The 26073-nt window shown below is 56.7% G+C and overlaps 1 protein-coding gene across 3 annotated transcripts in view; it reads left to right on the top strand.

The window, feature by feature from the left end:
- The window catches only part of SH3RF3 (SH3 domain containing ring finger 3), a 116949-nt gene that overhangs the window by 71911 nt on the left and 18965 nt on the right, over positions 1 to 26073 (top strand). For all 3 annotated transcript variants that reach the window (XM_074354484.1, XM_074354483.1, XM_074354485.1), the window contains 4 exons: positions 2811 to 3164; positions 11019 to 11095; positions 20387 to 20557; positions 22342 to 22565. In XM_074354484.1, the coding sequence (XP_074210585.1) occupies positions 2811 to 3164; positions 11019 to 11095; positions 20387 to 20557; positions 22342 to 22565 (826 nt within the window). The remainder of the gene's footprint in view (positions 1 to 2810; positions 3165 to 11018; positions 11096 to 20386; positions 20558 to 22341; positions 22566 to 26073) is intronic.

The following is a 26073-nucleotide window of genomic DNA, read 5'->3' as shown; positions in this document are numbered from 1 at the left end:
AATGTTTGAAAGAAGCCAGGCAGAAGAGAGTACGTACGCTCTATGACTTTTCCTTCTAGAAGTTCAGGAGCAGCAGAACTCCCCCTGCTCCGGGTGGTAGAGTAGGGGGCCTGGGGAGACTGGGTGGAGGAGGCAGGGGAGGCCCTGGGGGAGGGGAGGCTCCTGTCTTGACCTTGGGCATAGCTGTGTGGCTGTCAAGTGGACAGGTAACAACCATGCACTTTTCCTTAAGATGCAGTTTAAGAAGCTAAGACCCAATCTTGTAGAGAGCCCGAGGCAGGTAGCAGGGCCCGCCTGCGGGAGGCCAAGCCTGGCCCACCAGCTTCCCTGTCTGGAGGGGCACAGGCACTGTCGGGGAGGCTGCAAGCTTGGGCTCTGGCTGGAAAGCCAGTCAGCAGGGCCTCTTCACACTCTCAGGGCTCAGACACACTCAGAGGCACTGGGGGTCTCTGTTCAGTGCTTCTCCAGGCTCGACTGCCTGAACCCTGGAGACAGTCTTCCAGATACTCTCCCTGGAGGGTGCAGGGGTGTCCCTGCAGGCCCCTCTGCTCTGAGCACTGCCTCCTCAATTGCACGGTTCCTCAGAGACCAGGCAGCTAGGCTGTCCTCCTGGGAGCAGGGGCTGAGCAGGGCAAGCAGCCTCACTCCCCTGTCCTGCACCTTTGGGACAGGGTTGCAGCTCACGGCCCCCGGCCCCCGGCCCCCACCATCGCCCTAGGGTCCCAGCCACAGCCCGAGGTGCTCTGAAATAGGTTCCTGGACCTCAGCAAACACTGAGGAAGGAGGCCCAACCGGTATTTTCCTGAGACTGATTTACTGTTTATGTATCAGTTGTCTTTTGACTCACCTGTACGTGACCTTGGGGGCATCCCCATGAGTTGCAAAGTTCAGACTGTCTTCCCTCTGGGAGGCAAGTAGGCATCTGAGACCAGAGCGGGGTCTTGGGTCTTTGCAGCTTTGGGACCCGAGCTGAGCCTGTGTCGGCAGACAGGACAGTTCGGTGTGGTGTTTATCCCCACAGAAGTTGCCCTGCCTAAACCGGGCTTCTCGCAGGACGGAATCACAAGGAGCCCTCCTCCGACCCTGAGGCTGCGGTCTTAAGAGCGTGCAGGGCAGGCGGGCGGGCACGCGGCAGGCGGCCACTGGGCCCCGCAGTGCAGAGGTCGTGGTGCTGGACTGGGGAGGACCCTTCAGGAGTGAGCGTTCACTCTGCCCTGGGGACGCAGCATCCTCTCCCATCCCAGGCGGGCTCTCCCCCCGTGCGCACCAGGGGGCTGCATGCGACTCCAGGGCTGCTGCTTTGGGGAAGAATGAGATTATTTGAGCCCAATGGCATTGCCTACACAAAACCCTCCGCGTGGAGGCAGGCGGCGGGTGGTTTAGACTGTGTTTTGGTGCCGCCAAGCCCAGGCTCTGTGCCTGGTGCGTCCTGCTTCTGCTCTGCTGTGAGCCTGGCCGGTGGGCTCAGAACGCGGGCAGGAGGCCGGCACTCGGGGGTCAGAGGGCCCTGGGAGGCGGCGGGGGGAGAGGGGGACCGCACCAGTTCTTCTTCAAGCAGCTCTGGTGAGGGAGCAGATGAACAAAGCCTTAAACTAGAGCAGAACAGCTGAGCCTGGTTGGAGGCAGCATTTCAAAGGAAATAATTCTGGATTTAGATCACAGATTCTGGGGCCTGGAGTGAATTTTTCAAAACCAGCCTGTGGAGGGAGGACAGGCGTTTGTAGTGGAAATGCTGACAGCCCTGCGCCTGGGCCGTCTGGGTGTGCGGCCGTCCAGCGCCCGTGCCCCGCTGGGCCCGTGGGCACCGCGCATCCCTCCCCTGGCTGCGCAGGTCTCGCGGCGCTTTCTTTGGTTTGGTTGTAACTCACTGAGACGTGACCAGCTGCAAACCCCGCTCAGTCGGCGAATGAGAAACCCCAGGGCTGAGGGGACTTTACTGCCTGGCCTGATGTCAGACCCTGTGTGTGGACGTGGCCCTTCCTGGCCCAGCCCCGGGGATCAGCTGAGGACTTGGCGCCTGCAGGCGACCTGCGAATCCACGGCCAGTGCTGCGCGGCTTCACCTGCCTGCAGGGACCTGGCGCCCTCAGGGGTTCCCTTGACTCACATGTTTCCTCTCTGGTTCCCACTGGAACCCAGAGCATCCTTTCAGGCCCACCCCATCCCCCATCCATCACCCGTGAAGGCTTCAAACTCTTCTCCAAACTGGCCCCTGGATTGGGGCCTGAACTCTGTGCCCTGGGCTCTGCTAGTGCTTCCCTTGGACCCATGGTCCGCACTCGATCTGCATGTGTCCAGTTCCAGGAGGGCCCAGTGTTCTGCCCCTCCCTGACCTCACTGGCAAGGCTCTGCCAGCAGCCTGAGGACTGTCCACCTGGAATCCGTCCAGCCTGGCAGGGCTATGTGCCGACGAAGCTGTGTCCTGCTGGTGCAGGAGGTGGGGAGCCCATAGAGTGCTGCTCCTACTCTGGTGCCCCCTCTGGGCATTTCCCAGGCAGCACAGCTCAGCCAAAATGGGGAGAAGGGGGACTCGCCTTTGGGTGCCCCCACTCTCCCCTCCCCTGGTCCCTGCAGGTCTGCACCTTGCACCCCAGAAATGGGTGGCCCAGGGAAAGATTGGGGTGACACTGGGCTGACATGGCAGTGGTGCCTGGAAAACACACCTCTGCAATAAAATCCTCTGACACCACCCCAGCCTTTGTCGTGTTTTCAGGGCGGCATCCGTACTGTACGTGCTGTTGGAAGGATTGGAGGTTTGAACCCACTGTGTGCCGGGTGGCCAATACTCACTGCTACCTCCTCTCTCCTCAGCTCAACGATGCTGCCAAGCAGCTGATGGAGATGGACAAGCCGGGCCTGGCCGTGGCGTCCGGCTGCCTCACCTCCTTGCCCTCTGACCCCAGCACAGCCATCAGAGCCACCCCGGGTCCCACTTCAGGCAGCACAGGGGCGGTGAGCGCCTTCCAGAGGCGTGTGGACAGCAAGAAGAATGCCAAAAAGCGGCACTCCTTCACAGCACTCAGCATGACGCACAAGTCTGCGCAGGCTGCCAGCCACAGGCGCTCCATGGAGATCAGTGCGCCCGTGTTGATCAGCTCCAGTGACCCCCGGGCCGCGGCCAGGATCGGGGACCTGTCGCATCTGTCCTGCAGTGCTCCTGCCCAGGTAATGTCGTGGTGCCTCCTCAGCTCCACCTGGCTCTCCATCCCCGAGTTGGTCCCCTGGGCTGGCATGAGGGAGGCCAGGCAGTGGTGCATTTGGGGGTCTTGGCCTCAGGGTCACCCAAGCCCTGGTGGGAGGTGTGTTTCGGTCTCAACCAGCATTCAGACAGCCCAATAATGTCAGGTGCTTCTCAGGGCCTGCGGCTGAGCCTTTGAATGTCCTATCCCAGTCTGCCTTCAGCCCCTCTGACGTGTTGGAAAAAGTCTTGGTTTAGTGCTCTTGTGTCTTCAGCATCTTGGTGACACTTGCTGATGTCCTCCCTGTCAACAGAGAGAAAGGGCTGGAGCTCAGACCCAGAAGTGGCCGCATGTTTGCAGAGTCCTTCTGTGTGGATGTGGCACTGGCTCTGTCCACCAGTGCAGCAAAGGAAGGACCTTGTTCTCAGCCAGCCAGACCAGGCGGCCCTGGAACCAGGCTGTCAGTGAGTCCAGATTCGTCCTGCTTACTGCACAGCAGGCCAGCAAATTGAGAGATGAGGCAAGGAATAGCAACTTTACTAGAAAAGCCAGCAGACCGAGAAGATGGTGGACTTCTTGTCTGAAGGAGGACCATCTTGCCTGGGTTTGGATGCTAGTTTCTTTTATAGAACAAGAGGGAGAGGTGAGGTGTGAGGAGGTAAAGTAAAACAGGCGTAGGCTGTTGCAGACATTTCCTGGTTCCAGCCAGACTTCGAGGGGGAGGTGTTAATTTCTCCTTGCCCACAGTCATTCACAGGTGGGCCCCATCAGGATGTTTCCTGTGAGCTAAACAAAAGTATTTTAGCTTAATGCTCAGGCCTGGGAGGCAGGGTCCCGGGAGATGGGCCATGATGTGTACATTTTAAACTGTAGCCCACCTCCCTTTAGTGATTAACTTGTAGGAAAAAAAAAAAATAGAATACAAAGGTTAAAGTAAAAGAAACTGACCCAGTCTGGGGCCAGACTTGTTCTTCCCTGTTACAAGGCCAGACTCGCCCACGGTGCCCAATCTCTAAGTCCTGTACTCGCAGGAAATGGACACTGGCAGAGCTCTCTGGAACGTCCTCCTGCCCCAGGCGTGGGCAGGAGGCCCCTTTCCCTCAGCTCACCTGCGCTCCGCCCTTGCTGCCACGGCTGCTGAGTTAATCCTCAGAGGGACCGTCGGGGCCCTGCCGTCAGTTCTACTGTCCACAGGCCGGCCTGGTCAGGAGGGGTCAGACCTTCTGGTCCACGGGATTTACCTGATGACATAGCTTGTGCTGGAGATGACTGAGGTCCTGGGACCTGTTTTCCCGCAGGTACACGTGACCAGTGTGGTCAGAGGGTGAGAGGTCAAGCACAGCAGTTTGCACCTGTCTCTGACCCGGTTTAACTACACTGACAGGAGGTGGAAGGGTGGTGTTGAGAGCTGTGAGTTAAGGGCTGCGAACCAGGAGGCCAAACCCCCGCTCTGCCCCCGCCTGGCCCCGCCCCTGCCTTGGCCCCACCCCACTCTGGCTCTGCCCTGGCCCTGCCCCGTCCTGGCGCCACCCCGACTCAGGCTCTGCTCTGGCTCCGCCCCTGCAGCGGCTCCGCACCTGCCCTGGCTCCGCCCCCGCCCTGGCGCTGCAGCGAGGCCTCCTTCCTGGTCTGCGCCCTCAGATTCACTCCCATCTTCCTGCCTCTGGACCACCTGGAGTCCTCTAGTAACGTTGACCTCCACCTGGGTGCTCCTGGAGATGCCCCGTTGCCTCAGACAAGCCCCGATCTCCTTAATGTGGCCTCAAAATCCCCCCAAACTGGGGCTCTTGTCTTTCCACCACTTCCACCAGTCACTCCACCCTCCACACAGACCCTCATTTGTGCGCCCACGCTGGTCCGGCTTGGCTCCCCCTCCCAAGACTGCGCCACTGGTTCCTCTGCTGCTGTTCCTGCCCCTACCTGACCTCGCCCCCCCCGCCCCCTCCCCTCCCAGGGCGAGACACAGTCCAGGCGGGACACCCAGCAGGCACCGGAGGGCATGCTCGCTTCCCCTCACACCTTGTCGCTTGTATTCATAATCGACTCCCCCACCCCTGGACCTGGAGGCCCTTGGCAGGGACTGGATGCTGTTTACTCCTGTGTCCTGGCCCTGGCCCCCCAGGCCATCTGTCCTCGGGTGGCCTGGGATCTGAGTCAGCTTGCTGGATTCCAGGTGGGCTGCGTGTGAATCATCATGGCTCCAGCGATGACCTCCCTGCCATTACAGTCCCACGGGCATGGGGGTCCACGAGGACAGCTGCAGAGAAGGTGCAGCTGGGAAGTGAGCCCCTGAGGGCTCCCAGGGGAACGAGGTGGGGCTGAGCCTCAGATGCCTGCCCTGCTCACACGTGACCCTTACGAACTGTTCCTCCCTGCTACTTGGGGAGGTCAGAGGTCAGCTGAGTCCTCGTGAATAATGGAGCGTCTGGGTCACCTTGCTGCTGGGGAGGGAGGCTGTTTCGTGCTGGTGAGTGTCTGCTTGTGGACGTCATCAGGCCAGAGCGGGAGGTAACTGCATATCAGAGCTGCCTGCTGTAAACCCCTTTGGAAGCCAGCAGGTGTCCCAGGCCGTCTCCTGGCTGCCCGGCAAGCCTCGGTGGTGGCATAGGGCTCCCGTGCCGGTCAGCTGGGCTGGTTAGCCCTCCAGGCCTGCTTCCTGCCCGGACTGCTCATCCACCATAGGCTGGTGCTGCATGGTGCCCTCACCTCAGAAGCCAAGAGATGCTGCCAAGGGTGCCCCCTTGCTGGTAAATGAAGCCTTGCTGGGACAGCCGCACCTGCTGCTGCCACATCATCTGCCCAGCTGTTTTCAGGCCACAGCAGAGGAGCCAGTGGTTGAGAAGAGACCATGTGACCTGCAGAGGCTGAAATATGTATCGCCTGGCCCTGTGCGGGGACACTGGCCCAGCCCTGGTCGGTGGCGTCCCCATCACTGTGGCAGAGGTGGGGTGTGGCCGCCGGTACACTGGCCTCCACAGGCTCCCACGTGGAGGTGACACGCCACCTCCGCTCATGTTCAGTGGCCAAAGCAAGTCTGCCAGCCCAGCTCTGCTTGAAGGGGTGGGAAGTGGAGTCCACGGCACTCAGGGAGGAGCCCAGGTGTCGGAGAATAGTCCACGGCACCATCTCCTCAGTGCCTCTGATTCTCTGTGAATTTTAACTGCTTCACACAGAGGCCAGCAACCTCAGAGAGCAGGCAGCGACCCACAGAAACCGAAGCCGGTGTTCCTCTGCCTCCTGTCCTTGGACGGCTGTGGGGTGCGCCTGGTGCTCTCCGTGGGGTTGCCGGGTCCACGCAGGCTGACCCCATCCAGCCTGACCCCATCCAGCCAACAACCGGCTTTCACCACAGTGTTTCTCAGCTTCAGAGTGACCATGACTAATGGACCAGCTTAAAGTAAGCAAACGGAAGCCCTTGAGATGGGGGAATTGCCCTTTAAAATCGATGGAACAGGGAGTGTTTGAAATTCATCAGCGAGAACATCAAGAAGGAGCGTTTCCTCAGTGTCTGAGGAGGAAAGGAAGGGTCCTCCTGGGAGCCTCCGGCATCTTTAAACGCGCCCACCTGCCACCTCCTCCTGCTGCCTCCTCTCCTCTGTGCTGCAGGTTGGCCTCCAGCGGAGGAAGAGGGGACCATCACACCAGGCTCCCTGCTCTCAGCCGAGCCTCCAGGCTCCTGCCTGCGGAGAACCTGAGTTTGTGTTTACATTTTCAGAAGGTTACAGATTTAATTCTGTGCCTTATAAGGAGCAAAAATAATTTAAAAAAAATACGAAGTGAGTACAAGAAGAATAAAAAATCTCACCCCAAGGACTTCGCACAAGAAGAGCTTTCTCCATAGACATAGGGGCTGCTGTCCAGGACTCACCAGCGGGGCAGAGACGCTGGCCGCCTGGGCCCGGCTTTCCATCCACAGTGTCAGGTGCCAGTCGTGTTTGTTCTGCAGTGGTGATGAGACAGGAATCATGTGTGCAGGTTTCTGCTGGGCCCCAGGCTGTCGCTGGTGGATAAGGGGGACCATCTAGACCCCGGGACCTGTGAGCTGCCTTCCCTCTGTCCTCTCTCGTGTTTGGCAAGCTCTCGGCTAAAGGAGCAGCCATGGCAGGTCCAGGAGGGCTCTTGGTGGACCACACCCTCTAGGACCAGCCAGCCCAGCAGGAGACAAGGACACAGCTCCAGGGCCCAGAAGCAGATGGTAGGGGGCACCGTGGATCAGCACAAGGAATGGCCGCAGACCTGCCGGTGGGAGGAGACAGCAGGAGAGGAGGCCAGGGTGGGCACCCAGGGCCTGAGCCCACCTGTTGGCCATAAATATTTTATTCTAAAGTTGTCTGTGGGAAGCATGTTCCAAAGAGTCTGATTTACACCCTGTGTCATGGAGTGGTAGCGTGTAATGAATAAAACATGCCCATTTCACGGCTCCTTGCGGCGATGACAGTGCTGTTGGGGTCGGTGGCCCTGAGGACTGAGCCACCCGTGTCCTCGCCCTGCCAGGCGGCTCCCTGCCAGTCGGGCTGCGCTTGCCTGCCTGCCCTGAACCCCAGCATGTGTCCGTCACCAGGCACCTGGAAAGAGTACAGTGAGCCACCCTATCCCAGCGGTCAGCCCTCTGGCGAGGGGCCTGGAGGGGGCGAGGTGTCGCCAGGAGGCAGGGAGCACGTCTGTCCCAGGGCTTTTCATCTGGAACAGCTGGAGCCGCTCTCCTTCCTCCATCTCTGCCAGATTTCCTCACTCCTGCCAAGCCTTCACTGATCCCTTAGGGCCCAGAATCATTTAAAAGTAAACCATTAAAAATCAAAGCAGAGTCAGCCACGAGCCCCTCACTGAGGAGGAAACAGGTCCCAGTCCCGACCCAGGAAGCCTGTTCCATGTGATCAGAGCCAGGGGCCAGACTCTCCCATCCCCGCCTTCTAGAAGTGGTGCACGAGGGTGTGGTAGGGCTCCGGGCAGTGCTGTCCTCCCCGGGCAGGGCAGCTGCTACAGCTTGGAGCCCCGTGTGATGCCTTGTGCTTAGGAGCCCTTAATCAGACCCCCAAGAGGAGCCCCCGCCTGTGCTGTCAGCACACGGCTGCCTCCGGCTCGGCTGGGCCTGTGTCCACGGCTGTTCACAGCTCAGCTGCCAGCGGGGACACCCTCCACCTCTGTTGACAGGAACAGAGGTGAAGACCGGGCTCAGAGGAGGACGGATGGGACCCTGCACCCCTGGGAGGTGACCCTGCACCCCTGGGAGGTCACCCGCCTCCGAGCAGAGCCAGGGGGCTCCCACCACTGGACATGATGCCCGAAGGGCCTTCATCTGGGCTCCGCGCTGCATGGGGGCCAAGTCGGAGCCCCGGGCTCAGTGGGTGGAGTTGTAGATGTTCATCTCGACCTTGACTTTTGGAAAAGAAGTTGTCACAGGTTTGACCTCTCCTGACCCCTTTCCAGCTCTGATGGAGGGTCTGCCCTGAGATCCCAGTTACTTGCTTTGTGGTCATTGTCCTGTCGAGTTTCAGCCGAGGCCAGGTGTCCAGCAGCCGTCAGCACTGCCCACTGTGCTCCTGCGGGGCAGCTTTGTCACCCCAGAGCCAGGTGAGCTCCCCAAGTCCTCCAGCCCCGAGCACCTGTCGTGAGGAGTTGACAGGTGTGGGGGGCTGGAGGGCCAGCACTGTGGCCCAGCCCACACCCGCAGCCGGCCTCTGCCTCCGCCTGGGAGATGGAAACCGGTCTCCTCCGCGTGGACCGCCTCCTGTTGAATCACGGCCCGAGTGGCTGGAGGGCAGCGGGGACGTGGAGAGACCCCACGGTCAGCATCAGCAGCTTTGCTGTTGGGCCGGCTGCTGTTTCAGGAGAGTTTGCTTGGGCAGGAGGCCCTGTTACAGGAGCAGGGTCGTGGGTTTAGGTCCGTCTGAGCCAGCTGTCTCCTGGGTCCTGCCACCCGGCCTACACCCTCAGCCACACTGTGGCCAGCAGTGCCCAGGCCTGGTCAGCAGGATGGCCAATAGCAGGGTCACTCCACGGTCCTCCCCAGTCCCTTCCTGGCCCCCACAAAGGCACGAGTGTGGGATCATCTGAACCAGGGCCTGATCTGGAAACAGACTCAGATGGGTCTGTCATTCTGTGTATCTCACTTTGAAAACTTGACGGGAAACCAATCACTGTTGATAGTAAAATGATGGAAAATTTGAACATACAGCCTTTGGAAAATTAACTGAAATTCCAGGTCCCTAAGTACCAACGCCATCGTGTGCTATATAAGTGCCCATGTTTTTCCCCCAGAGGAAACGCACCCATCTAATGAGAAAGCAGCTGGCGCCGTGTCCAGTTCCCTAGCCCATCCCTTCGATTCACGGCCCTCAGCTCTCCCAGCCTCGTGCAGGTCCTCCCCTCGGCCGTAGGGGCCGTGCCTCGCTGGCGTCCAGCCTGCACCGGGAGCACGGGGCCTCAACACATGGTTCCTTGTGTTGTAAACGGTGCCGTGAAATCCTCGTCTGAACCTTCACTTGCCTTGTCCATATATTTTAGGATTCGTTCTGAACAGGAAGTGAGGGGTCAGCAGGGCCCCCCTTCTCTCCAGAACTGAGAGAAGCTTTGTCAGTAACTAGATTTGGGCAGTGTGTATGGGAAGGGCCTGGGGCTCCGCCCTGCCCAGTTTCTCCCTGACTGTGAGCAGGATAGCATTCCCTCTGCCCCTCATTCTGTCAGCCACTAGTCCTGCTGGTACAGGGGGGTGACATGCCCATGCCTAACCCCCAGAACCCATGAATGTGTCACCTCACTTGGCAGAAGGACAAGGAACTTTGAGATGGGAGACAGTCCTGGGCCCCTGGGCCCAGCGTGAGCATAGGGGGTCCTTCTGAGATAAGTGAGGGGCTGACCCTGCTGCTCTGCTGGCTGTGAGGCCACAGGAGGGGCCCGTGCCTGGGGGTGGGAAAGGCTGGGATGGACTCTCCCTGGAGCCTCCAGAAGAGCAGCCCTGCCACACGTGCTTTTAGGACCCCCCCAGAGCTGACCCGAGACGGGAAGTCTGTGTCACACCAAGGCACTGGCTTGCGGTCACTTGCGCAGCCACGGGAAGCTCCTGTGGACAGCGTGGTGGGGCAGCACACAGCCCCAGCACCGGGCTGCTGAGTTCACGCCCAGCCTGGCAGTGTGACTGAGCCACTGGCCTCCCTGCTCTGGGCCTCGACCCCCCCGTGGTGTGAAATGGTGGCAGACAGTGGCTCCCACTTTACAAACGCTTACTCTGAGAGTGAGATGCATCGTCCCAGGTGAGGTGCTCAGAGCAGAGCACGGTCCCAGTGAGCGCCGCGTGGGGGAGTGGCTGTCACATCCATGCCCTATCTAGGCCTCCCTCCCCCTCCTCACCCTGCCCCTGATCCAGGGCTGAACTTCCGCAGCTGCCAGCATCCCTACCAGGTGTGTCTTTGGCCTCAGGGTGCAGACCGGGACCCGCAGGTGGCCCAGGGGCTCCAGGGGTTCACACACCCCCTCGTCTGCCAGCCTCTCTTTCAGCCTAGCCCTTCACCTGATGCTCCCAGGAGCCCCTCTGGCCACGTACAGGCAAGCCCCTGCCGTGTGCTCGTGGGCCCTGCACTCGCTGGGACCCTGTGTCTGCAGGGACCTGCCTGACGCCTGTCCCCCTGAGTAAGCCCCATGGTCAGAGGCAGTGCCTATGCCCCAGTCGGCCCAAGCTCAGGTGGGTGGCTCCCTCCACTGGGCTGCAGGCAGAACCTGGGACCCTAGCAGGCCAAAGGGTCAGGCAGCTGAGGGGCCAGATGTCCCTGGACTCCACCCCTACTGCCCTTCTCCCGCCGTAGGAGCCCCCGTCCACTCACTGTCTCCTCTTGTCTGTTTCCAGGACTCCTCCTCGGCCGGACCTGCCCCAGCGGCTGAACAGCAGGGCATGGCTCCCAAAGTCCAGCTGCCCCTCAATGTGTGAGCTGCCATTTATGTTTTTGGGGTCCCAGCCTTCAGCACGTCCCCTACCCCTGCGAGCATGTCAGTGTGGGGCTTTCTAGTGTGTCACAAGCTGGTCCCCTTGGTTCTAACAGGACTGCTGACGGGCAGCCTGAGAGCAAGTCCAGCAGGTCCTTTACCATCACTGTTCCTCGGACATTCAGTACAAGCAGGAGGGCGGTCTGGACATTTGATGGCACTTTGGCCACTCAGGAAAGGGCTCCAGAGGCCCCTGAGAAGGTCAGTATGGGCCCTGCAGGGCAGAGGATGCCCACGCAGTGGGCGTCACCAACTGCTCAGGCGAGGCTCAGTATTTGAAGCACCCACGGCCACCCCTGTGTGTAGCAGCTGCATGCCACTCCCAGGGAGAGCCAGATGAAGCATTGCTGGGACGCGAGGGGCCTGTCTGCTCTTGTTAAGTGACAGCTCCCGAAAGACGTGCAGTTTCAAACCGCCACGTAAAGCGTGCTGTGGAGAGTCACTGCCGTCTGCTCTGTCATTTGGCAATGAGTTCAGTTACTTGAACAAACGTTTAAGGTGGAGAGTATGAATTAGGCAAACCACGCGGCAGAAAGTCCCCCAGGTCCAGTACGGCCAGAGGGACACTTAGAGCCTGTGTAGCTGCAGAACACGATGGAATTCAGGCGAACGGTGCCTGTTGAGAATGCAGCCTGCCCGTCCTCAGAGGGATTCCTGCAGTCCGTGCTTGGTGCACGGTTCAGGCTCACCTCCTCTGCCTGCATCTAGCGCGGATGGGGGCTCCCCAACAGCCTCCCTTTACTGCTCAGTCTGGTGTGACTGGGTTCTTGTCACAGCCAACTAAACCAAGCACATTGGGACTTACCTGTTTTTACGTGGCCTCCTGAGGGGACAGAGGTTAGTAAGTGCTGTCCAGGTGTCTTTAGGCAGAAACTCAGGGCTCACAACACGGGACAGGAGGCACTCTCTTCCGACCAGGTTTCCGGATAAGCTCCAGTGGCCTCCACTCAGACCTTGGGCGGCCCCCCGGGAAGGATGGGCAGTGGTCTTACTTGCTGAGAATTGAGTGCGGGACCCTATCCCTGAGGAAGCAGACCTGGTCCACAGAAGACCGGGGGGCCCTACTGTAGTTCCCCAAGAGAGAGGAGGGACAGGGGAGCTCTTAAAGGACAAGGCGTCCCCAGCAAGTGGCTGAGTGCCTGACACTCAGCTGAACTGTTCACCTGTTCAGAGAGAGCCAGCTCCTCCCTCCTGGGCACTGAGGGTCCGGTCCCCCAGGTCAGCCACTCTGCCTTTGAGACCCAGGAGGTAGTACGGGTCCAGGAATGTCACTCGGAGAGTCATCAGTAATCCTGGAGGCCTCGGCCACACACAGACCTTCCACATCACGGAGGGAGTTCATGTTTGGTGCAGAGTTTGGAGGGACTTCTTACTCCCCCTGCCCTCGCTCTGTCCTGAGGGGATGAGGGGGTCCGTGTGGCCCCCAGCCCCATGCCTCCTCCCTCTTCCTCACCCCCAGAGCATGGCTGTCCCTGTTTGGGTCGAGCTTTTCATTTAGGTAACAGAATGGAGTCCGATAACATCATTCAAAGGATGATAAGCATTTTGGCAGGAATGTGTCTGCTGGTCATGTGGTCATCAGATGGACTGTGGCCAGCACGAGTGTCCCTGGCTCCTGCAAGTTAACGTGTGTGTTCTGTGGCTGCACAGTTTGCCGTCAGGGAGATCAGACCTCCAGCTTTCTTCTCTCTCGGATTGTCTTGGCGTTTGAGGTCTTTTGTGATTCCATACAAATTTTAGAATTGTTTGTTCTAGTTCTGTGAAAAAAAAGTGCCACTGAAATTTAGATAGGGATTGCACTGAATCTGTAGGTTGCCTTGAGGATTATGGGCATTTTATCAAACTAATTCTTCTAATCCATGAGCACAGAGTATCTTCCCATTTTTTGTGTCTTCAGTTTCCTTCATCGGTGTCTCGCGGTTTTCAGTGTAGAGGTCTTTCACCTGATGGGTTAAATTTATTTCTAGGTATTTTATTCTTTTTGATGCAATTGTCAATGGTTTTGTTTTGTTTTTTTTTCATTTCTCTTTTGTATAGTTTGTTGATAGATTTCTGTATATTAACTTCATATACTGCAACTTTACAAAATGTATTGATGAGTTCTAGTGGTGTTTGGTGGTGGGTTCAGGATTTTCTATGTATAGTATCATGTCATCCACAGTGACAGTTTGACTTCTTCCTTTCTAATTCAGATTCCTTTTATTCTTACTGTCTAATTGCTGTGACTAGGGCTTCCAATACTATGTTGAATAAAAAGTGGCAAGAGTGGGCATCATAGTCTTATTCCTGATCTTAGAGAAGATGCTGTCAGCTTTTCCCTGTTAAGTACGATGTCAGCTGTGGGCTTACCGTGTAAGGCTCTTACTGTGTTGACGTACGTTCCCTCTATATCCACTTTGTTGGGAGTTTTTAATTGTTAAGTGGATGTTGAATTTTGTCAGATGCTTTTTTTCAGTATATATTGAGATGATCATGTGGTTTTTATTCTTCAGTTTTTCAATGTGGTGTATCATAGATTTGCAGATGTTAAACCATCCTTACCTTCCTGGAATAAATCCACTTGATCACAGTGTATGAATTCTATTTGCTAGTATTTTGCAGAAGACTTTTGCATCTATGTTTGGCAACGATGTATTGGCCCGTAATTTTCTTTTCTTTGTGGTGTCCTTATCTGGTTTCGGTATGAAGATAATACTGGCCTTGTAAAATGAGGTTGGTTTCCCTCCTGTTCAGTTTTGTGCAGGAGTTTGAGAAGGACAGGAATTAAATCTTCCTGATTGTTTTGTAGATTCTTCAGCGAAGCTTCCTCTTCATCCTGTGAACTTCCCTCTCAGAACTGCTCCTGCAGTGACCCATAGATTTTGGATCATGGTGGTTCCAAGTGATTTTTAAAATTTCTTCTTTGATTTCTTCGGTGACCCATTCATGTTGTTTAATGTCCACGTTGTTGTGGTTTTCCCCACTTTTCTCCGTGACTGATTTCTGGTTTCACACAATTACGGTTGGAGAAGGTGCCTGATACGACTTTCACCCTGTTAAGTTTGTTGAGACCTGTTTTGCAAACTAGCATGTGATTTATCCTGGAGAATGTTCCATGTGTGCTTGAGAAGAATGTGTGTTCTGCTGCTTTTGGACGAAATGGTCTGTATATATCCATCTGGTCTAATGTGTCATTGAAGGCCAATGTTTTTCTATTTATTTTCTATCTGGATGATCTGTCCGTTGATGTAACTCGGGTATTAAAGTCCCCTGCTACTATTGTATCACTTTTAATTTCCCCCTTCGTGTTCATTAATATTTGCTTTATGTATCTGGGTACTTCTATGTTGGGACCATACACACCTACACATTTATCAATATTACATCTTCCTGCTGGACTGAACCCTTTATCATTACGCAGTGCCCTTCTGTCTCTCTTATTACAGTCTTTGTTTTATACTCTGATTTGAATATAGCTACTTCAGCTTTATTTTCATTTCCATTTTAATGGAATATCTTTTTCCATGTCTTTGCTTTTAGTCTGTATGTATCTTTACTTCTGAAGTGAGTTTCTTGTAGGCAGCATATAGATGGGCCTTGTTTTTTTTTTTAATCCATTTAGCCACTCTTTCTTGTGAATGGCAAATTTAGTCCATTTACATTTAAAGTAATTATTGATAGATATGTACTTACTGCCACTTTGATAATTGTTTTCTGGCTGTTTTTGTGATTCCTCTCTGTTCCTTTCTTCTTATCTTTCTATCTTTCCTTGCTTTTGGTGGTTTTCTTTAGTATTATGTTTACATTCCTTTCTCTTTTTCTTTTGTGTATTTACTGTAGGTTTTTCCCTTGTGGTTACAACGAGGTTCACATATAACATCATTTTGCCTAGTTCTGTGTTTGTTTCTATGTAGTAGGTAAATCAGCTACCTCTCCCAGGCTTGAAGGAGTGTCTTTACTTAGGAGATGTCCGGTGGGGCCCAGAGAGGCAATCTTGCCTGGCTGCCACAGACAGGCACTCAAGGGGTGTCCCCTGCGTAGGCTGTGTGCATCCTGTGGTGGGGGACTGAGGCATGCTGGTGGGTGGGGTGGCCTCGGATCAGCTGTGGGCCCAGCCACAGTAGCTGCCAGGCACTGGTGGGCAGGCTTGTCACTTGGAGGGCTGAGAAGTCTGGCCGAGGGGCAGGGGTGGGTGGGGCTTCATCAGGACACGCCTACTGACACTCACAGGTTAGATGGAGAATTTCAAAAGGGCCCCTACCTGGCGGGCATTAGCAAGGTAGCCTGAGATCACAGAAAGGGCTCCTGCAGTGACTCCGTCCCTGGGAGGCTTCCCACCTGGTTCCTGCCTCTCTGGCAGATGCTTCCACATTAGTAAGTAGGTCCCCTTCCTTCATAGTCAGTGCGCTTTTCAATCTGGTACTTTTGTCCTGGTTTTTAAGTTGAGAGAGCCTGCACCTGGGCCCTTGGAGGGTGGGTTTTCCAATCCCTGCAGTTTTGTAGTTTTCCTGGCCGTATTCCCTATTGGTTTTCCAAGCCAGGTTTTGGGGGGCTCATCTCTCTTGAGCAGAATCTGGGGGTTGGGGTTACTCACCTCATGAGGAGCTGGAATCCCTCGCTCCTCAGGGCAGAGACCCATCCTTTGTGGTCCCTCCTGACTGGATCGCTGCGGCTGGGGGCAGTTTCCTTGGCAAGTATGTCTCTGCTTCCCCTTCCCATCTCCATGTTGTCCTTTTTCCCTGCTGTGGAGGCTGTTCGGCAGTTCGGCAGTTCCCAGGTCCCTTTCCGAGGAAATTATCCCACAGGCGGTCGTGGATTTGCTGTGTCCATGGGAGGAGGGGAGCTCCTCAGTAGGTGGTGCTGAACCGGACAGTCAGCAAGCGGGCGCGTGTCTCGCTGGCCTGAGCCCTGGGGCCCCTGGCAACCAGGAGAGGCGCAGGCTCTTCGCAGGAGGGTTGGAAAGACTCTTTCACTTATTTCGGAAGAACCGAGCGAGCTGTCTGGAGGAGGGAGGGTGTGAAGCTAATGAATCACTGCAGGGCGATTCAAGTGGAAGGGAATCTGTAGGTGGTTAACTCACTCCTGCCAAGTCAGCCAGTGATAGGGGAGTGCCGGCTGTTCCCGGAGGGCAGGCTGCCTGGGGACACAGCCTTGACCCCGGCTGAGCAGGTGCACCTGCGCTGGGAAAGGCCTGACTTTCCAGCGACTCGCACTGGCAGGGCTGCGTCTGCCTAGAGGAGGGGCACCTTTTCTGATCGACAGGAAAGCCCCACGCAGGCTACTGGGCGGTGGGGAAGAGGCTTTCAGAATCAAACGCTCCCACTCTTACCTGAGTATAAGCACTGACCTGGTGAGCCCACAGAGGCGAATCCGGGCCTGGAGGGGCAGCGAGCCTGCCCTACAGATTGTGCAGGACTGCCCTGAGCCCTCCGTGGAGGCGGTGCTGAGCTCGAGGCCTGTAGGAGGGGTGGAGAGTGAGGGGGTGCCAGGAGCCACCCGGGCCCGTCCCGTGCCTGGCCAGAGCCCCCAGGCTTGCTGAGGACAGGCTGCAGCTCCAACACTGTGGGCACCGTCAGCACACGGGGCTCTGCCAGGCACGGCCGAGGGGATGTGGTGGGAAGGGGTGCCGGGGGTGCACCCCATGGCCGCACTGGGAACAGGACAGAGTGACCAGGCCCGTTGCAGGGATGGAGAGCTGCAGGCGTCAGGTTGGGAGCCAGCCAGTCCCTCCTCTGCTCCAGTGTGGTCCCCCTGCGGCGTTTTCTTGAGTCAACTCTGAAGGAGCGGACGCCCAAGGACACGTTCCCTGGGCAGCACCACCCCCGCACTAGCCACAGGCAGATGTACAGAGCGCAACAGATGCCTACAGTCCCATGTGCTTCTGGCTCTCCTCCGAGGCACCGAAGGGAATTGGGCGGGAGGGGCACAGCCTTTCCATGTGAGGCAGGTGTATTTACATCTGTCATCCCAGCAACACACACCCAGAGGTCCAACTTGAAACACTGAGACCCGAGGAGGGATTGCTCATTGGAGAACAAATTTAAAATAAAGATGAAGATAGCAAGGGCATTTGTGCCCCACACGGAGCCCCTGCTCCAGGCCCGCCTCTCCCCCCAGGTCCCAGAAGCCGCGTACTATACCACCTGCCTCTAACTCGCTGCTGCTGCATAAACACAGACTCTCCATCTTTTTGAGCCTCTGTTTGCTCAGCTGTGAAGCGGGTGGGGAACCCAGCCTCAGAGCTCACAGGGGGCGAAGGCAAGACCGTGACCAGTGTCAGCTCCCCACCCTCCACCCCCGTCCTGCCTCTGCCCAGGGCAGCCAGGTTGGGGGGAGCCCTGCATGCTGTCCAGCAAGCCCCACATGGCAGGCAGCTCCTCATAAATAAGGTAAAACCGAGTTCTGACTCTGCTGACTTTGAAGAGGAGGATGGCTCATTTCCCGGGGACCAAGGCATCCTTGGAAGTGACACCCAGGTTCCCTGCCGTTGTTAGTGCCCACCCGAGGGGCACCAGAATCACTGGGCATCTGATAAATAGCTGAAACTGGGAAGGAAATACCACTTCCCACTGTTAAGAGCCTAGACGTCCCATGTGAGGAGGCGGACATGGAGTAAATCCAAATCTGTGTGCAAATAAGTTAATGACAAGGCTCAGCAGAGCCTGGGGTCCTAGAAGCGGGGTGATGCTAGTGCCCCAGCCCGAGGGACCCACATTGGGTCCACACTGGGCAGTGGTTTCAGCCAAATTCACCTCTCAGTTGCCCGTTTTCTGCCTTTATTACATCATTAGGAGCCATGGTGTATTTATTTAAAGTAAAAATGGAATTTTGAAAGAAGACTTTTCTGACTTAAAGGTTAATCAAGACAACTTGAGGCTCAAAATCTGAAGAAGGTTCATTCTTATCGTGATGGGGATTTTATCTTGTTCCTTAAATGGCTCAGGGACCCTACCTAGCACGTCGAGTGAAGGCAGTCAGCTCACCCCCAGAGACAGTCACACGTGTGATCGGACAGCGCCTCCCCGGGGTCATGCTACGCGCATGGCTTGGCCGGGGTCTGCCGCAGTTGCTCACACTTACCCTACTGTTAAAATCTGGGTTGAGCCCCGCCCTGGGGAAGTGGGTGCTGGTGGACACTGAGCCGGACGTGGGGGGCTGGGGAGTGGGTCCACCCTGGGCCATGGAGCCAAATGAGCCTCACGCTCATTGCCTAGGGTCTGTCCTCTCTCCACAGGGACAGTGCCTCCTCCTGCAGGCATCCCTGTGTCCACGGCTTCGCTCAAGTGGATGGTGGGGTGGCCCCTTAAGTCACCCAGGTCCCAGAGGCTGGGTAGGTGGACGGGAGGCAGAGAGAGAGAGAGACCCAGGCAAAGCCCTCTTTGCATCGTGTCCTGCCCGCCGTGCCCTGGAGGAGGGACCCTGGCCCCCAGGACTGGAGGCTGGTTGGTACCTGTGAAAAGAAGCTCTTTCCTCCCCCGTCTCCACTGCCTCTCTGACCAACCGCTTACCCGTCCACGTGTCCCGGCTTCTCCCTCCCCCAGCCCCACCACCCTCTCTCCTGGCCCAGGTCCCTCCTGGACCGAGGCCTGGGTCCTCTGTCTCCTCGATGTCAGCCATCCTCTGCCCCCAACCCCCAGGGACTGAGATTGTTTGGAGACCTCATGTCACATGCACCCTTGGGAGTCATCACCCCCGCTTGGTGTCCCCTTGGCCACTGTGCGTCATCAGCCACAGAATCAGAAAGACCATTCTCACACGATGAAGGGGCAGAATGAGGCAAACAAAAGGGTCTTCTGTTTCACTGTTTCCTTGCGAGCAGGCGGGTCACAGTCCCTCACACACCAGCTGCCCCTCTCTCCAACCTGCCTCCCACGTGAGGCAGCCTCGAGCCACATCTGGAGCTCTCAGGGGACTTTGTAGAGATTCCCGGTCACCCCCCAAGAGCCCCCTGAGTGGCACAAGCGTGAAAGCAGTTTCATGCCCAGCTCTCCCCTGGTCACCTGGTGGCGGCTGGATCATGTGGGTCTTCACCCCAGACAACGAGGTCCTCCTGGTGGGGCCTCATTCACCCTCCCTGAGGCCCTGAGTCCTTCCTCCTGTCACTTTTGTCTTTAAGACTCAGTCCGTCTCTCACCCAGGGGGAGAGGGGGAGGGGAAGGAGCCTGAGCAAAGGAGGTGGGGCAAGGCCTTCCATGAAGAGGCAGAGGCGCGGGGCGGGGCGGGGGGGGTGGTCAGGACGCTAGGGTGGGGGCAGGTTTTGTGCATCTGGTTTTACTGTATTTCATGGCCAGGACTTCTGTGTCCTGCGGGCTTCTCATCCTGTTCTAGCCTCTTCCTCCGAGGTCCCTCTGACCCAGGATGCCTCCCTTCTCCTCGCTTGACCCCAGCGAGGCCCTCCTGTTTCTGTGTCACCTGCCAAGAAGGGCCTCCGGGGTCAGGAGGGTGCTCTGGGGGTCCAGGAGCTCCAGTCCCCAGAAGCCCACCCGGCAGGGGCAGCGTGTGCACCAGGCAGGTCCTGGTGGGAGGCCTGGGGGGCATGCCTCTTAAACGTGTCTCTGTTCCTCACTGAAGTGAAGCCCCCGCCCCCTTTCCTGCCGGAATCTGTGACACTGTTCTCTCTTCAGTCAAAGCCACCTGCTCCACAAACCCCCAAGGTAGCAAGGACTCACGAGTGGCACCCAAGGGTGGGGACGGGGGTCACTGGGCAGCTCCCAGGGTCCTGGCTGAGGCAAAGGCACAGCTCCTAAGCCCCAGGCCGGGGTTCACGCCACGAAATAGTTCAAAAAGGCTTAAAAGTAGAATTTAAATCATTAGTCACAGATCTATGGCGTCCGTAACCGGCTGCTTTTTCTTTAAAAGGGCCTCTGAGTCTCTTCCAGCTCAGCGGGTGAGCAGGGCAGGTGAGACCAAGTGAGGAAAACCCAGCCCCGGGCTGCACACGTAGCCCGTCTGTTTCCCCTAAAGCTTTCCCTTGCCCGGAGCACGGTGTCGGCAGAGGAGAACGGAATAAGACGGCGGGGGTGGGGGGGGGCGGGGGTGGTGCTGCTTCTGGCACATCCCCCAGGGCCTCCGGCCACTGGGCTCTGGGTCGGCGCAGGCCGTGCGGGAGCGCGGCTCCAGGATGACCAGGGGAGGCCGTCCCTTCCCCGCAACGCGTGCACCTGCGCACCTGTGCACCTGGCTCCGGCCTGCGCCGCGGGGTCGCGCGGGCGGTGGGCACCGGCGCGGCCCCAGCACCCCCTCTTCCCGCAGGTACCTGGCGCTCTACGCCTACAAGCCCCAGAAGAGCGACGAGCTGGAGCTGCGCAAGGGCGACGCCTACCGCGTCCTGGAGAAGTGCCGCGACGGCTGGTTCAAGGGCACCGCCCTGAGGACCGGGCTGTCGGGCGTGTTCCCCGGGAACTACGTGACCCCCGCGTCCAGGTGAGGCGTCCGCGCTGCCCACGCACAGCCCGGGGCGGCCAGGGCACCCCTGCCGCGGGAGCCGGGCGCCCCACCTTCCCCGTGGCGGGGAGAAGGCCTGGGGTGGGTGGAGAAGGCGGGGCCGGGGAGGGGGACGAGTCGCGGGTGGAGGTCACAGAGTGAGATCAAGTGGGCGCCCCTTCCAGTGCGTGTGCGCGTGAGTCCAGCGGGTGTGTGCGCAAAACACACGGCATTCACGTACCTGATGGAAACCGTTCATATTCTTCAAATTTAACAACTGTTATTGAGTGGAGCATTATGGGTAATTAAATTTTTTCTTCCTCCTTGTGCTTACCTGTGTTTTACAAATTTACCGTTGTTTTTATAAAATAGAAAAAGCAACTTTAAAAACTTGCTAGCGGTGGCCCAGAGTTGTCAGATGTTTCCACAGAGAGGAGGTGCACTGCAGGGTTCAGAGTCAGTCTCACTGCTGGGAACCTCAGAGGACACGCGGGTCCACCGGAGACTCACCCCGGGGCTTCTGCCCTCCTTGCAACAAGACTTCAGTGCAAACAAATAATGCTCAGACCTGCACTGATGGCTGGACTGATTTGTAATTCAGAGCCGTGGGAGAAGGGAGCCACGTCACCCACGGCCCCTCCCAAAAAGGCCCACAATTTGTGAGCCCAGTTAAATAAATTTAAACATTCATTTAAATTTTACACATTGTTTCCTGGGGTAAAAGTGAGTTTAACAGGCAGCAGTAGCAGATGTGGTTGAAAAAGGAATTCACAGTTTGAGCTGTCCAGCTGACAGTGTTCCCCGCCTCCCAGCAGATTTCCCAGCCCTAAGGGCCAAGGAAGGTGCTGCCTGTGGCCCTGGAAGGAGAGGCCTTGTCCAGGAGGCCCTTCTCCCCACAGCAGCTCTGCAGAGGCCCTGACTTCCCCGACTGGGGCCACCGGCAGCGGCACCCAGCCACCAGGAGGCAGGGCGTCCAGCCTGGTCCAGGAGCCACAGGCGGCAGTGTCTGCTCCCCTCTATGTGTGGCTCCAGGGACTCACAGCTGAAACCCTGAGGGGACAGAAGGGGAGTTTTCCTGGCTTTTGGACAAATGGGATCCCTGAGACTGGACCCCGGAGCTTCCCAGCCCGGACCTGGCCACACCTTGCACACTCAGAGCCAGTGCATAGTTCAGTGCCAGCACGTGTAGAAGCCATTGGAAGCTCAGTTCAGGTCCTGTGCTCCTTTGTGTTTCCTGGAAAGTCTGGAGTGAGAGGCATCTATTTTGAGTACCAAACGGGAGTTCCCTGGCATCCCTCAGAAGAGTAGGGCTTGTCTGCGCCCTTCCCTGGGGGCCCAGGAACAAGAAGGTGCGTCCAGAGGGAGGCCAGTCCTCACCATTGCTTCCCGCGTCGTGCCAGATTCATCTACACTGCTCCTGCTGCGTGTGTTTGGGGACACACAGCTGTTGGCTAGACTGAATCAAGGCAGCAGCTCTAGAACAAAATAGCTTCATTCCTCTGTTTCTTGGAGTTCTTTTGCTGTTTCTTAAATATTCACTTCTGGAGACCGTGAAGGCTGTAAAGGAGCTCTGCTGCCCAACCTGAGCTCTGGGCACCACTTGCTTGCAGGGCTCACCTTGGTGGTATTTTACCCAGGGTTTGACTCAAGCCCAGGGTTTAACCCCTGGACGTTGTGGCCTCTCTCTCTCAGAGCCCCCGGGGATGGGCGGGGCTTTATCAGCGGCCTGAGTGGGGGGCTTTTACCTGTGTCCTCATCTGACTTCATTCTCTTTGTTTCCTCAGGGTTCCCATAGGAGGGCCTGGGCTACCCCGGAATAATGTGGTCGGAGGGTCTCCACTGGCCAAAGGGATGGCCACAACCCTCCACCCATGCGGTGGGAGTCTGAGCAGCCCGGCCACAGTCCAACACCAGGTCCAGCACCAAGAAGCCTCTCCCCCAATGGGCAGTTGTCTGCGGCACTCAGCCCAGCCGGCAGCCAGCCAAGCCCGGAGCGCCGCCCCCACCGGTACGTAGGAGGCTCACAGGAGCTTCATTCTGCTGGAAAATTTGAGGAGGGGGTCTCAGGGGCACAAATCTCAAGTGTCCTTTTGGCCCAGGTCTTGAGCAATCCACAGAGGGGTCATTGTAGTCATGAGCTTCTGCTAGTGTGGAGGTGTCCTGACTCACCACATAGCCTGTCCTGGCAGCTGGAATGGATGAGACCTTCACAGATATTTACATACCTTGTGCAGCGAGAGGACTGTGTGGTTACCTTGGCACCTCTGGATGCCCCCATGAGCGACTGTGGGTCAGCTGCATCTGTGTGCCAGGCACTAAGGGGTCTCCCAGTTAGGCAGTGCCCCCAGGACAGAGCTGGTAACAAGACACAAAGTCCCTTTATGAAATGCTTTGAGGCTGGAAGGAGTGATGGCTGTTCACCGTCCTGGAACTTTGCCAGCAGCCAGACTGACCGGACGTGAGGAGAGGACGCTGCAGCTGTCCTTACTCTTTCTGCAGAGAATGTCACCGGAGTACTCAAGCATGGAGCCAAAAATGTAAATGCAGTTTGTTACTGATGATACGGGGGCTGAACTCTCGTCCAGGCCATGGGGACCCTCAGGGGATTCTGAATAAGAGGGCAACATTTTCCCGCACATCACTGGGCACCATCAGGAGGAAGAGCTGGCTTGGGGACTGGGGAGGTGTTGCCGTCCAGCTGAAAGATGGCAGTAGGCCTGGACACAGTAATGGGGTCACAGAATTGGGGCAAAATAATGAAATATCAGGAGGCACATGGGCTGGGACGTGGAGGTGGGCTGGTGGAGGTGTTCGGAGGAGCAGGGGCCAAATTTGCAGTTTGCAGGTGTCTGGACTGGCTGCCCTGGAGAATGACAAGGCACCCCCTGCCCAAGAGGAAACAGAGGGGCTGGTTCTTGGGGAAGGCAGTGGCTTGTGGCTTTGAGAGGTGTTGTGGGCTCTAGTCCACTGTGGCCCTAGCTCATTTGGCTCCTTATGTGGAGCTCCCGTCCGTGTGCAAATCCCACCTCACCACAGTGGAGGCAGACATGCTGGCCCACCACCTGGCCTGGACTCTGGACTGACTCTGGAATGTGACTTCCATTCAGAAGACGAAACATGAGAGGCCCATGGATCCCTTTCAGGGGTGAAGGTGGTGATAAAAGCATCCAGCTGTTCAGGGGAGGAGGCTGGCCTTCAGGGGCCCAGTGCCCTGGCATTAGTGGGAGTTGGGTGGCCTCCTGGTGCCTGCGTCCAGCCTCGTGCTGAGTGCTGTCCCCTCCAGCAGTGGTGGGGTCTGTTCCACGGAATCCTCAGGGGAGGGCTTGGCACTGGCCTGGTGTAGGGCCTCCAAAGCGGACCTGCCGGCACAGGGACTCTGCGCGCCTGCAGTCTTTGTGTTCAGATTGTGTACGTAGACTTGCGTTAGGGAAAGGTCTGCTTTTGTAGCTGTGGCCTGTGGGGCCGTGGGAAGAAGCAGGAGTCTCTGTACTGAAAGAGTCTGCGGCAACCAGACCTCTTGCCCCAACCGCGACCTTCCAGCCAGCTGTGCCTTAGAGCATCTGAGGGTGTTCACTGGCAGTCTCTGGCTAGGGGTGCAGCCACTGGGTACCTGGTGACCACAGGACCCCACACAGAGCCCCCAGCTGCTGTACTGTGACCAGGTCCGAAGGACACCAGGGTACTGATCTCCTTGGCCCTCGGAGCACCTGGGCAGCTGAAGGCCCAGGCCAGGCCTGCTTATAAACTTCCTGTCCATTTACCCCAGGCTGCCATGAACGTCTCTGTGCTCCACGATGGAGAGGTCAGCGGGCTTGCCCCTCACAGTGTGCACGCCCAGCACGGCCGCCCTGGGCCTGCACCAGATGCCCTGCAATGGCCTTTCCGTGCTGTGCCAGGCTGGCGACGCCCCCAGTTCAAAGACAAAACATGACCTGCCTGTCTCATCCGTGGCCTGGAGTAACAGCAGGATCAAAGAACTGGCACGGCCAGGACAGAACGGCATTGCATCTCTGTCCTCAATCACCATGGTAACCACCACAGGGAGACAGGCGTGCTCCCCCATCTATTTAATGTCATGTGTGGGAAGAGTGAGGCGCAGGAGGGTGTGACGGCTTCCCCAGCACTTTCCAGCCCTGGCTTGTCCCCACATTATTGCTGCTGCAGCCAGGCTACCAGATGTCCCCTGTCACATCAGTAAATTAAACTCATGGAGTTACCCCGGCATCTTCCTCTTCATTGTGCTTCTCGAGAGAGAACATACTGCTGACAGCACAGGTCATGGACTGCTCCCGGCAGTGATTGCCCATCTCTGCAGACCCCAAGCCAGGCCCCTGAGAGGCCTTCGTCAGTGTTCTCAGCCGAGCTGAGATCAGGCAGTTGGACGAAGGCATCCACCCCGTGGCCAAGAGCCCTGAACAGCCATTGGTTCCTCTGCACAGAGCCCTGGAGGAGAGCTGCGTATGCTACTCTGCCAGGGTCTGGAGATGCAGAGAACCGGCGACCTGTTTCTGCCCCACCTCAGAGAAAAGGACAAGGGAGCAATGCTTATGGTGGAAGTGGGAAAGCCCTGTGGTAGAGGCCTGCAAGGGGATGTCTGATGGCAATAGAGAAGCACTAGGCATGCAAAGGAGTGGGAAATATGACCCACAAGATGAGTTCGATCAACCAGTCAACACTGACCCAGAACCTACACAGATGTTAGAACTGGTGGACAGAGGCATTGAAACAAATGTTATAATAGCATTTCATATGCTCCTAAAGTTAAGTAGAAACATGGAAGCTATTTTAAAGTTCCAAATCAAATTTCTAGAAACAACTACACTGTGAGATCAATATACAGTGGATGGAATTAATGGCAGATTAGACATTGCTGAAGAAATATTAGTGAACTTGAAGATATAACAGTAGAAACTATGAAAAAGTGAAACAAAGATAAAAGAGAATTTTTTAAAATTACCAGACCATCAGTGAGCAATGGGGCAACTTAAAGTAGCTTATTATATTTGTAACTGGAGTCCCCAAAGTAGAGGACAAAAGGGTGAGAGAGAAAAATTATTTTAAGAAATAATGACCAAAAGTGTTCTAAATTTGATGAAAACTATAACCTCATAGATCAGTGACAGTTGGTGAGTCCCAAATGCAAGGAACATGGAGAAAACTACACCAAGGCAAATTATGATCAAATTGTTCAAACTCTGTGTTGATGTAAACCTTAAAAGTAGCAAAAGAAAGGGGGAGGGGTATAGCTCAAGTGGTAGAGCGCATGCTCAGCTCCCAAGAGGTCAGGGGTTCAACCCCCAGTACCTCCTCCAAGCAGAAATCAGTGAAGGAACCTAATTACCTCCCTTTCATAAAAGTAGCAAGAGAAAAAAGATCCATCAAGTAGGGAAGGAATAAGGGTGACAGTAGATTCCTCATCAGAAACACTGCAAGTGAGAAGACAGTGGGAAACTAAAAGAGTCCTGAAGGAATCCGAATCTGTCAAGTTAGGATTCTAAACCCAGCAAAAATATTTT

Source organism: Camelus bactrianus, chromosome 28 (assembly GCF_048773025.1).
Source record: "Camelus bactrianus isolate YW-2024 breed Bactrian camel chromosome 28, ASM4877302v1, whole genome shotgun sequence".
Classification (NCBI taxonomy): Eukaryota; Metazoa; Chordata; class Mammalia; order Artiodactyla; family Camelidae; genus Camelus; species Camelus bactrianus.
This window is presented reverse-complemented; position numbering and strand designations above follow the sequence as displayed.